This window comes from Boleophthalmus pectinirostris, unplaced genomic scaffold (assembly GCF_026225935.1).
Source record: "Boleophthalmus pectinirostris isolate CB_2022bp ecotype Guang Dong unplaced genomic scaffold, ASM2622593v1 HiC_scaffold_7, whole genome shotgun sequence".
Lineage (NCBI taxonomy): Eukaryota > Metazoa > Chordata > Actinopteri > Gobiiformes > Gobiidae > Boleophthalmus > Boleophthalmus pectinirostris.
This window is the reverse complement of record NW_026571473.1, coordinates 17,667,723-17,680,998: the sequence shown is the minus strand read 5'-3', so window position 1 is coordinate 17,680,998 and position 13,276 is coordinate 17,667,723. Positions and strand designations below refer to the sequence as shown.

Here is a 13,276-nt window from a genome sequence, read left to right as displayed (position 1 = left end):
AAATGGGGGTTAAACTATCCAAGGTTGAAGGAAAAAGCCTGTTGCCATCTGCTGTTCGGCACAAACTAAATCCTAACAATTTCATTGGGATTATAGCAAGTGAATAATCCAGCTTTCCTTTAGGGGGAGAGATTACCCTTGAGGATTAGCTCCCTGCAGATAATAAACTTTATTAAAACGTAATCAGCTTTGGTGGGCCTTCTTCCTCACACACTTGGAGGTGGGCACTGCAGCCCTTATGGACTGGCCCATGTTACTATGAGGGGCGGTGATTTGGATGAAAGAGGCAGATGAGGAGTTGAAGGACCTGAGTGTGACATTGCCTGGATTACATTTGGCTGTAACTTTAAGGACGCTTGATCTTGAGCTCTGTCTTTCTAGGAGCATTTGAATTCCCTTGACTCCTGACCTCTGCACCCTGATCCCCACATCTCAAATGTTCAGTCTACATCAAACGTTCAGGGATTTGGGCATTTTAGATAATGAATTACTCAAGTTCCTAATACACCTACACCTAATACCTATCGTCTTTTAAAATGTGTTTTATGGGAAAAAGGGAATTCCATAACTGATCCAGTCTTCCAATGTTGAAATGAATCCTCAATTACAGTTTATTGCCACATGTCTGACTTATGCTTCAGTGCACAGGAACTTTTCTTTTTGAATGCTATTCAGGAAGTGGACTAAAAACCTTCTGTGCATATATTTTTCGTAACCCATAAAAACACAAGGGCTATGTTTAAACATCACACAAAAGGTCCTATGGAGTCTAGTATGTAAACTATGGACACTTGCAGGTACCTGTGTTAGAATTTTTTGCTTTTTCCATATCTTTGATAATTTGGTGAGACTCAAATATCAGTTGAGTAAATGTTTTATTCCAGATGCTCATACTGACACCATTCCATGTTCATGGTTTGAAACTAGAACAAGATCTTGTGACCCTTGCTAGTATTTTTCTCTAAAATTAGGATTTAGATGTTCATTCAGTTTGGGGAATTGGGACTAAATCGGCACTAAACCTGGACTAGACTAGACCTAAATCAAGACTTGAATAGGAACAAAGAAAGTGAAACCGAGTCTAAAGACAGTGTGTATATAGCAGTCATGTAGTTTAAATATTTCCTGTAATTGTGAATGGATTGGGTCTAGTTACCTGATGCTATGACTCCACACAGGCCCTTATCCAAGCGTTTGAGCTTACAGCTACATGAGCCTGGTGCTGGTTCGCTATAATGAGGGTTAATGAGGAACTTGGCAGCACTTATATCAGTCTGCTGCTCTGCCAGAAGACAGTAGTTCACAGTGAGGACAGAGTCTTCACATTTGAATAAATCATGACATGTACTACTTGTGAATAATTGATTAAAATATGAAATAGTAAAAATATTATATTTGAATTTAGTGCCTCAGATGTAATACTAACACCATGTTTGATTAAAGACATTAAGAAAAAAAAACACGCTCATAGAAAAATACAACTAAATGATAACAGACATTACAATCTATACATGTCAGACCAGGGAAATTGCTCTAAATGAATTCAACAAGTACAAGTGCTGTGAGGTGCAGAGAAAACAACACAAACAGTGGACATTGTAGTCATCTCAGAGCTTATACTGAAGGGTAAAAAGCTCACCTTGCTGCCCTGTTGTTCTCTTCCATAAATTAGACAATGTGGGGTTTTATGATGGCTCCTCTGCTGTACACTCAGCATCCATGTTTATTGCCCTGGCCAATTGATATTAAAATTCAGGAGCAGCTAGATGCGTTTTTCTGTCATCTCCCTTTCTGACTTTAATAATACTATAAAGTTTCCTGCTGTGGACAAAGCTGGAGGAGGAGGGCTGAATAAATTATGAAAAACAGGTTAATATATGGTGTTGGTGTATATCACACCAGAACTAAAGCTTTATCCTCTTTTGTATTTTCACATTGAGCCTTTTAAAGGCGAAAGTCAAGTAGGGTCAGGTCCTTCCATTTTACTGCCACCCCTCCCCCTCTCATTGACCAGAGCATCTCCCAAACATCTCATCCTCTGTGGAGCTGGAGGGACAGTTCAAGGCCTACTATCAATCAGGTTTCTCCAAAAGTATCTGACACGCCCACTGTCAAAGAACAGGAAGGTATTGTGACAATCCAAAGTTTGCAATAATAATGATAATAATGATAATAATAATAATAATAATAATAATAATAATAATAATAATAATAATAATAATAATAACAATAATAATAATACAATATTGTATATTCACTGTAATGTATTGTTGTTGTTATTATTATTATTATTATTATTATTATTATTATTATTATTATTGTAAGAAAATACAGTTTTATCTGGGCCATGGAGTTTTAATACAGGGCAATGGCGCCAGTGATTGGAGTCAAACGAGCCTATTAGCGCCTGGTGTCAGCTTTACGGGTCAGGCTCAATCAGGGAATTGGAAAATATCATTTCTGACGTGAATAGATTTGTTTTTTCAACCAATCTCTTCTACTAATTACCCAAATGGACAGGAGCTGTCAGGAGACAATAACTATTCCCTAATAGAATTTGCCCCCCAAGTGCAATTTAATTTTCTCGGCGCTCTCTCGTAAGGTTTTCCATGTTCTCTCCCTCTCTCTGCTCCCAAAGCTCGGGGACGTACGCTGTGCCATGTCCGGCATCAGACACTGAGGATCTCGTAGTGAAAGTGGACCATCCGGATTCTGCTGCGATCACCGCCGCTACAGGAACCACGAAGATGAAGATGGGAGGGGTAGAACCAGGACAAATGAGGTGTGTGGCCAAGTATCTGACAATTATTCAGAATTTTTTATTGATTCTTATCTTTATATGCTTATTTTACTTGAAGTGTTAAAACTATCTTTGCGTAAGACCGCGGTCGTGCGTGTAAGTGACTTTTTGAAGCTCGTGCTGTTTATGTAAAGCGGGCCTGCAGCTCGCGTCACACACGTGGCTTCTGTATAATACTGTATAATATAGGCCTAGTGTATGAGGACAGATATGATCGTTCATTTGTGAAGTCCTCGTTCAATCAAATGGATCTGTGAATCGTACATGTCAATGGAGGGGTCGACTGAAATATTAGATCTAATTAGAGGTGGCTGGGTCAGCGGCAATGGCAAAGGAGCTGGCCTCTGCTTGAATTATTGCCCCGAGTTTCCTGCGCACCCCTTGCTTCTTAGGCTGTTGCTCTCTACTTGATTTTGTCTGAATTTCGTACAGGTCAAATTGATAAAACGCCCATTCTCCATGTCCTGTAGCCCACTGACTTGACCTGAATGTGAATGCTTAACATATAGGACAGGCTACCTTTCGTCACTCCATCATTTAAGCACGCATTAGTGGAGCCCCTCACCAAACCCTCTCTCATCTTTTTTTTTTTCTTTTTGCGTTTTGCGCCCGTCAATTATTCTAATTGCATTGGCCTTTGCTGACAGGTTAAGAGCATTTCTATTTGCATTGTTTTTCTGATGCAGCTAAAGGGTCTCTGTTGCAACATTCAGACTAATTGAATAGTTGAATAAATAGAATGATCTTGAGGGGAAAAGTGTATAATTTAAATAAAGTAAGACGAGATGATTTTCAGGACAAACACAATGGTGAAGAGGATGGATTGCACTTTGGATGGATGGATGCTAAAAGGGGGGCACTGCTCTGAGGAGCGGCTTTAAATCGGTTGGATAAATTCCTTCAATATCATATACTGCTTTTTAATCAGCTCTATGTGCATTTTCATTTGGTTAAAGTACAAAGACCAACGGTAAACACAGCCTACGGCTTATGGGATTGTGTGTAGGCTACGTCCTATTGTTATACAAAATCTGATATGCAGCACAATGTGACAGATTCAGCCTATCAGGGCTATCTCTATAACATAATAATAATAATAATAATAATAATAATAATAATAATAGTAGTAGTAGTAATATCATAATCGCCTTGTAGCTTTGCAGGATAGGCTGTTTGAGCACGCGTCTATAGAGCGTCTGCTGGAGCTTTCCTCCTTCACTTGAAGTAAATTGGAGGAGAAGACTGAGTTCATATGTTTGAACCAGCGGCCCTCCGTCGGGAATATGTTATCTACGAGAGGAGCCACGCGCGAGGTAGCAGCTCAAATCAACAGTGTCACGAGGAGTAAAAGCGCACCTGACACGCGCGCGCACAGGGCTGCACAGGGAGAAAATAAGGAGCTGTGTCCAGTTACATCCTGAGTATCTCTCCCATGCCAATTTCTATAGCAACTGGTCTGGTGTGTTTAGAAATATGTTATAGACCTAGATTTGATTTAGGAAACTTTTTGGTCTATTTGTGCTTTCAAGAAATAGGCTAGGCCCAGCCTATAAGAGCCTATTGTCGATATGTGGGCTTCTGCCTAAACACCTTAGTCTATGTAGTTTTTAAACTAAATCTGACCCTTGTGGTTAGGCCTGTATTAAAGTATTAACTACATCATGCTTGGAGTAGGATATTTCTTGTCCGGTCCTAGAAAGCCTCTTTCTTCACCCTCATCCTGAGCCTGCTCGGCCGGTGCTCCCTGGGGATCCACTGCAGTGCTATTTATGGTCTCCACGGAAACCTGGCCCCGCCCCTAAAGACATGTCCACGTCTGTTTGCCGGGGGGTTATACACCTTCAGGGGATGCTTTCCTCGCGCCACTCTCCCATTGGCTCGTTATGAGTTTCTGCCGCGCTGACGTCACGGCCCGCCGCCCCTGCAGCGCTGAATGGAGCAGAGCCTGTCTGAGCCCATCCAAAAGAGCTGGGCAGCGTCCCGGGACAGGAGCTACAGAAAAGGGATCGTACCCATCTTTTAAGTGACAGCCGACACAGGCCTGAGCGCAGAGCAGGAGACTCCTTGTTCGGGACACCGGACGGCTGCAGCGGGTGTGCAGGGTGTGAGTCTCCCGCGTTGGATCACGATGATGCAAAGCGCGGCAGTGCTGCCGACAGAGAGCCCAGTGAAGAGTTTACCGGAGATTCTCGGAGTGCCACTGCAACGTAAGCGAGACATTTTCCTCTTGTGTGTTACAGATTTTAGTTTATGTGCACTGCGGCAGGTAAGGATACAGCCGTGCATTAGAAGAGAGTGAAACTGACTGACTACAGTGATGGCATGGACGGTCTATTGACCACCACAGGCCAGTGTCCTGGCCCACAAAATGAACTCTAAGGGATGAAAAGGCAGTCTCATCATCTTGTTTCCTTTGCAATGACATTAAGATGACACTAAGATGCAAGAAATGCAGAAAAACTAATACAGGCCTTTACTGTAATATTTGATAACTGAAACATTAAGAATCAAAATCCATAAAAATGCTGAAAGGGTTGTTATTGGTGTTTTCTAATCGCTGATGCTTGGACAAAAACACACCTAATTTCATGGTCTGGTGTTATTTTCCCATAGTTGCCATCAAGTAAATGCGCTTAGCCTACTTTAAATTATTTTGTTTTGTCTTTCCTCATTTGGTTTGATCTGTGGTCCACGCTAATATCAAACGCTGTTAATGTCATCCTTGAACCCTTGCAGACTTCCTAGTATTAATATAATAATTAATATTTTCGTTATTATTTTTAAGATGTGAATGCTAACAAAAAATACCTTTCTCCGAAAAAGGCAATAAATAAATAAAAATAAATAGAAACAAATAAAATAAAAACAAAGATCTGAGATCTTTTTAGTCGTTTATTAACTTGATTCATAAGAGCGCGTGCAAATAACACTCAGACAGACTAATACCAAGAACAGACAAATACAAAATATATTATATTGTCATTATTATATTATAATAGATTATTAGCCTGTCTATATAAAATGTAATCATAACTATTAATTTTAAAATGTAATTGTAAAACAATTACAGGTTCATTCCAAACTAATAAACGCTGTGAATAATATGCGAACTAAACAGTCGCAGAGTTCGTGGGATCATTTGAAGAAACCGCTATCAAAAGATAAACAAAGATCTTACCACCCTGCCTCTCGGCTTTGGATTTGGTTTGGCCTTTACATCTGATATATTATTTATCATTAGTATTTATTATTTTGGTAAATGTATCAGCAGCAGTTGGCTGCTGACTTGGAACAATAAGAGCAGTCAAAAGCCTGCAGCACATTCGTCTGCGACATGAATTGTTTTCACAAATTATCTGACAGTCCAAAGTGCGGAGGGAAAGACAGGGGCACCTTATCTAAGACTTGCAGCGTTTCCACATGCAAAATAAAGTGACGAGCAAGGGCCAAAATACCGAAAGAAAGTATGACCTCGTGGCTTTACTCTCCTCACGCACGCACGCGCATGCACGGAGCTGGACGCTGCACGGGGACTGTGCCTGTGCCAAGTTCGCGCTGCTTTCCTTTCAGCACCACTCCTCAGTAAAAGCAGCTTCATCTATTCCCGCATTTAACATTCATCTCGTGTTTTATAAAAGTGGTGTCACACATTCCGACACTTAAAATACAGGGCCACATTTTCTTTTTCCTTAGCTGTGTAAAAAAAAATCTTTTACAGGAAGCAAACTGACCTGATTAGTCTCGTAGCCTTTATTAGGACTAGTCATTTTTGTTTTTTAAAAAGATACAATTTATCGCAAGATAAATAATTAGGCTATAAAAATATGATTTATTTTATTATTTAAAAATCTGTTGGTATCTGTGCGCCAGGCAATATTTGAACGAAGAGTTGGATAACCTCGTGGGTTTCTTTGATAAGATCAGACACAAAATGCTCGAGCTAGTCGTTTTTTGTGACGTCTCTTAAAGCTACCATGAGGTGAGCCTGTATGAACTGTTGTGCGTAGTTTCTCCCGTATAACACGCTGGAAGAATTAAAATTTTCTAAATGTTAACCTAATTTATTTATTACTTTTTTTTTTTTATGAGAGATAGTTATGTTGTTGCTGGTTTGCAGCATATTCTTATTGGCATCAGAATTAATGTGTACACAACAAAAAGAGAAAGAGAAGAAGAAAAAATCAGCACCATGGACAGAGACGGGGAACAATGCGAATTAGATCAAAAAGGTGAAACGGTGAAAACAGGATTTTGGGGTTGGAAAAAATTAACATTTTAGCAATGCTCTGCCAAATCTAATTGCTACAGAGCGTTTATGAAGTGTCCGAAGACGACCAAATTTAAATTATGCTTTATGGGAAATTGTATGGTTATCTCTGCCTATTTTAAGAAGAATGATATTGGGTTTTATTTGTTTTATTCAACACAAGAGGCAAGCATAAATAAATGCTGTTGGCTGTGCCTTGTGCTCTGTATTGAACTCCAATGAATACAGTGCTTATGCCACATTGTGTGTTTTGTAGAGATCCCTCAGTGCGCAGGATGCAGTCAACACATCCTGGACAAGTTCATCCTCAAAGTGCTGGACAGACACTGGCACTCCAAGTGCCTCAAGTGTGCAGACTGCCAGACCCCGCTGGCCGACAAGTGCTTCTCCAGAGCAGGGAGCGTCTACTGCAAAGAGGACTTTTTCAAGTAAGTGCTGTGCTTTATTGTGCAGTTGTGTTGTATACTTTCTTGCATTTTATTGCATGACACTGTCGGACAAAATAAAAAATAAGATGAACATTTAACATTAAAATAAGAAATTTACTAAAATAACAGAAAGACTTTAGTATTGAATTTGCAATCTCATTGAATTAGACAGTTGGTTTGATTTCTGGCCACAGTAGGATCAGAGTGTGGGCTGTAGGCCGGAATCATATTGAAGTTTATTGCAAGATTTTTTGGGGGTCAGTGGATAGGTCTACATTTTTCAGTGGATGCAACAAAACTTTATTGTGTTTAAGTATCTAATTTCTTGACTGTATTCTCTGTCCATTTTTAAGATATACACGTCGAGCCCTACACTGCATTGCTCTCTTCCATTCAACACAACATCTATCATTAAAAAAGGAGGATTGAGTCCAGTTTAGAGGAGTTTTACCAGAAATAACTGTATTCACTGACCTCCTTTGACCGAGTCTTCTCTATAAATTAATTCTGTTGACATCAAATCTTAAAGGCTGTCCTGCTGTGTGTTTGATGCAGGCGTTTTGGGACGAAGTGTGCATCATGCCAACAGGGGATCCCTCCCACGCAGGTAGTGCGGAAAGCACAGGACTTTGTGTATCACCTGCACTGCTTTGCCTGCATAATGTGCAGTCGACAGCTGGCCACTGGGGACGAGTTTTATCTTATGGAGGATGGGAGACTGGTGTGCAAAGTAGACTATGAGACAGCCAAACAGAATGGTAGGTCTGCTTTTTGTGTCCATACTTGTGTCCATAAACTCACACACACACACGCACACACACACACACACACACACACACACAAACACATGCACACACACGCACACACACACACACACACACACACACACACACACACATACACCTAGAACTCAAATGTACTGAACTGATAAAGAATTATAATTTCTGTCTCTGCTCTGTGCAGTGAAGTGACTGTGGGCCTATGGTGTTTGTCATGTGGGTGTATTTGTTGTCGTCCTCCTTTTTTCTCTATGCATCTGAGATTGATTATGTAAAGCGAGGCTCCAATATGGAGCAGTACCAATAACTCTGATCCTTTGGCTCTGTAGCTGACTAGATTTATGTCCCGCTGCTGCAGTGGGACAGATGCACAAGGACAACTGACCTCTCTAAATGACCATTCAACAGTTACAGAACAGTCAGTTCAACAGTCAGTGACAGTTTTCTTACCCACACATGTGCTACTGTTTGCAGATGATTCTGAAGCAGGGACCAAGAGACCCAGGACCACCATCACAGCCAAGCAGCTAGAGACGCTCAAAAGTGCCTATAAGAACTCGCCCAAGCCGGCACGCCATGTCCGGGAGCAGCTGTCTTCAGAAACAGGCCTGGACATGAGAGTGGTGCAGGTACCTTTCATGATGAATATAAAATATTAGATACCGCATAGTTTAGTTGGATGGTTCGTTGATTTTGTTCCTTTTTCAGGTGTGGTTCCAGAACAGGCGAGCAAAAGAAAAGCGGCTGAAGAAGGACGCAGGGCGCCATCGCTGGACTCAGTTTTATAAGAGTGTCAAACGCAGTCGAGGGGGAACGAAAGCGGAGAAGGAAAGTTCAGCTGATGATGCAGGCCTCAGCGATAGTGAACTCAGCTTCAGAGGTAACATTTTAAACTTGTTGAGTCACTGAAACATTTGTACTAGTTCAGTACATATACATTATATATAACATAGGATATGACAGTATACAATAATGCAAATCATTGGTGCAAGTCAGAGCAAATTCTGTGTTATTATTTGACTTTGCAAATACTTCTTGAAATGACCACTGTCCCTACTCCTGCCCTAGTTCAGTGGTGGAGATTATTGGAAAACTCAGCGAGTACTTAGAGTTATGCAAATGATAGTTAAGACATGCCTTTGTTATTTAATGCCCACAATGCCCATATTGGGAAGCCATAAAAGTCTGTGGGCCACTTTTAAAAAGAAGGCAGTTTTTATGAGAAATGAAAAGATGGCGACAGAAACTCCATAAAGCATGTGAGGCTTTTAGTCAATTAGAGTTGAGCGCTCTGGGCTATTGTTGTGACTGAGGCCACTCCAGAGTGATGGAGATGGAACAAATACTTTGTGCTGCGGTAACTGCACAGACACAGATTTACTGTAGAACAAGTTAAAACACTCCCTTCCCCATATTCATTCAAAATTGACAAGGAGCTGGCTCCTTTTACTTCTAAGCGTTCAAGGGTGCATTACGTGTTCATACTTGGTGAACATTTATATGAATGTTTTGAAACTAAGTTGACTTGTCTCCTCCTCAGATGACCAGGTGCTGTCCGACCTGGGCCACACTAATGGACTCTACGGCAGTGTGGGGGATGTGACCAGTGGAGCAGTGCTTAACGGGAGCTTCACGGTGGACGCAGCAGGACAGCCCTACCATGACATCAGAGCAGGAAGTCCTTATGGTTTGCCCCAATCGCCATCGTCCATTGGCTCTCTGCCTGGACACACCCCCCTGCTCAACAACCTAGCCTTCAGCATGGACAGTCTGGTGGCACAAGGGGGGACTGGAGGGGTGGGCCAGGCACTCAGAGCCATGGCAGGAGGCCCCACCTCAGACCTGTCTACAGGCAGCAGTACGGGATACCCCGACTTTCCCACCAGCCCTGCCTCCTGGCTCGACGAGATGGACCATTCGCAGTTCTGAGCCTCTGAGAGCACAGTGCAATCTATGGGGACCCGAGGGAAAGACTCAAGGCTTTTTACATTTGTATTGTTCTCCAGACAGGAGTTTGGAAAAGAGAAGGAGAATAGGGGTCCAGATTTGTAGACTTGTCTCATCACTTAATACATAACTGGAGAGAGTGCAGCTGAATTTTCGACACTGTACCATGTCCCATTTTTTATTTGAAACAACTTTATTTAATTTTTTTCACTTTGGAAAAGAGGGAACATCGACAAACCACATGTCTGTGTTACAGCTACAAGGACTCCTTCCCCGCAGTCTCTCACTCATGTCAGAAGAACTGCTGTGGCCACATCAAAGCCTTTCTTTTGCACTTTACTCTCCCTGTCTTTTCCCATTGTTTGGATGAGAAGAGGAGAAACTATCTGTATGCACAAGGCAGAATCACAGTGATTTATTGGGAGAAAAAATACAAAAAACAGTGGCACAAGTGTGAATTTTGACCCATGAAAAGGTTTTATATTGTCTGAAGCTGAAACTTCAGTTATTTCGACATAGCCGCAGTGTGTCTGTCCATCTCACAATATTTTGTGTTTTTCGAAGATCTGACGAGGTGCTTGACTTGTAAAATGGTCTTAAACAGTTGTATGCTCAGAGCAGACATTGTGTTTCAGCGTTATCATTTGTTTCTGAAAATGACAACTTTCAGTTTAAGAATAACAAATTTGATAATATAAACACACATTGATCATGTTATACATTTTATATTATTTATTTTACTTTGAAATTCACATATTTTCTAATATACTGGAATTGAAAAGCTATCAAGTGATTAGCAGGGACTATGTTGAGATATGTTTCTTTCTTTGGTCTGATCCAGGCTTCTCGTGGTAATCTACTCAGTGTTGCAGGGCTTTGGCTTTGTCTCATATCAACCTACTTACTAACCCCAGATGTGGCAGCCCTGCGTGGCTCCATCACAGATGGATTAAGGGACTGTCCCTCCTTCCACTTGGGCCACGTACTGCGGGTCAGGAGTGGATTCTTAGCTCAGGCCACACAAGCTGAAACCCACAGAAGGAGGGCAGACTTCCAACAAAATACAGGGGACTAGGGCTGTGCCATAAAACAACAATATTTATCAGGATTTCTTTTTTCATTGGTATCTTATTTTATTAAATATATACATTTCCTGAACACAAAGCAGACTTTTGGATGTTTAGTGTCATTTAACTCATAAAGGTACAATTTCTCTCTCCAAAATCTGAACTCTGCTGCTCCACATGCTATTTCCTATTAAAATGACTCAAGTTTATCATTGCCAATTAGAAATTACAGAATCTTGATTAAAAATTGGTTAATTGCACAGCCCTATGAGCAACTGAATAGTTTTGTTTGAGGGGATGGGGAAAACATATCAAGAAGCCTTTTTGTAATAAAAATGGCAAAGTCCCTTTTCCCAGTTTCACAACTATATACAAAAATCATGTTAAAATCATCCACATTTCAGTTTGGTCTGTTGCCTCAGACATCTTTAAGTGTTGTAAATTTTGTACAGTTTGAAGCTGTGTCTGCTGTCTTGTTTCATTGAACACTATTTATTATTATTAATTATTATGATTATTGCCATGTGTCTTTGAAAAAGATGTAAAGAGAGCACTGAATTATTCATTTATGCCTTCTGTGTAATGGTATGAACTGTACAGTCAAATCTATATGAGCAAATAAAGCTGGATTGTCTTTGGGTTATATGTCCTTGTGTTGGTGTCTTTGAAACAGCCCTGTGATGAATAGGTCATTTAAGAATTCAGCTAAACTTTATGTCCGATACATCAGGAGAAAATATCCCCTGTAGAAGGTGTTTTTATTATTTTGCCTTATTGAAACGCTCTTAAAGGGAGTTAACCCGCAAATTCATTTACCATTGAGAGCATTTACCACACACTTAGGCCTCGATTCAATTGTGGAGGTCCATTTAGTACCACCAGCAGACAGTGGTCAGTCAGTTAACGGTGATTGATGCTGCTTTCCTCTCTGGCGTGACTCGTCCGTGGGTGACAAGAAAGATGCATGAAGAGAGAGGAGAAAGGGATAAAAGGGAAGAACCAGGAAAACATACAAACACAGGGCAGTGCCCAGCAGGACTCTGGCTCTGCTCTGATCCTCCCTGAGCTAAAGCCACAGCAGCAGATTGCACTGCAGCACACTCCAATCTTTTCCTAATCCCCAGGCTGTTAACTAATTGTACAGTGCTTTGTCAAATATGGAAAAATATGCTTTGTAGTTGGATAGAGAAAAATAGCCCATAGCCAGTTAGTTTAGATTTAACAGACCCTCTGTCTTTCTTAAGTACTCAAATCACAAGAAAGTGGTAGTTTTCTAAAGATGCCAGCATTTTAACAATATGCACAACTATAGACAGGAATGCTCAAGTCACAACAGGGTAGTCATGCAAATACTATTAAAGAGACACATTTCAAACAACTTTAAATAGGACAACACAGGGCAACAGACAGGAAGATAAAGAGATTAACAGCAGTTGGATTTTAAACTATATAGTAAATAAGAAGCCCGCTCAAAGATTTTGTTGAAATCACTTTTATACATTCAAGTTTTACAGGAAACAGACTCATGATGAGAGAAATGTTGAGATAAGGATGTTCTCAGTGATGACCATCTTCACCTGATTCCTGATGTTTAAAGTATGGTAAAGCCTAAACGATCAAAGGTCATACTTTTACTATGAAGAATATTGTATGTATTCCTATGTTAGGTCATCCATGGAGCTGAAGCATTAAAACCCCACTCATGTTTGTCTGGACTTATTCCCTTTAACTATGGTGTTGTCTAACTATGTATAGAATTATAATGAAATTACACCACGCTCTACATCTGTGTGAGGCTCATTTGTATGCAGCTGCGCACAGCATTTGTCTGAGAGCTGGCCAACCTAAACCAAACTTAAGTGTTATCGATTCCTTTGTGTTTTAGCTATTCCTGTTGCATTAAAAAGGAAAAGCAAAGAGTATATGCCTGGTACAGAGTTAGCACGTTTGCATAAAATGCCACAAATTGAGCAGATTTTTATATAAGC

The 13,276-nt window shown here is 40.7% G+C and overlaps 1 protein-coding gene across 1 annotated transcript; it reads left to right on the top strand.

The window, feature by feature from the left end:
* Nucleotides 1-4,928: 4,928 nt before the first annotated feature.
* lhx4 (LIM homeobox 4) lies at nt 4,929-10,203 on the top strand. The gene is made up of 6 exons (XM_020924859.2): nt 4,929-5,007; nt 7,324-7,495; nt 8,051-8,253; nt 8,749-8,903; nt 8,983-9,154; nt 9,815-10,203. Exons 1-6 carry the CDS (start codon nt 4,929-4,931, stop codon nt 10,201-10,203), a joined length of 1,170 nt encoding a protein of 389 aa, XP_020780518.1.
* Nucleotides 10,204-13,276: the final 3,073 nt, after the last annotated feature.

Bases quoted from the DNA above. Each gene is read 5' to 3' on its own strand.
- lhx4 (XM_020924859.2), top strand. From the start codon at position 4,929: ATGATGCAAAGCGCGGCAGTGCTGCCGACAGAGAGCCCAGTGAAGAGT. The intron at 8,904-8,982 runs GTACCTTTCATG...TTCCTTTTTCAG, and splicing joins TGGACATGAGAGTGGTGCAG to GTGTGGTTCCAGAACAGGCG. The intron at 9,155-9,814 runs GTAACATTTTAA...TCTCCTCCTCAG, and splicing joins TAGTGAACTCAGCTTCAGAG to ATGACCAGGTGCTGTCCGAC.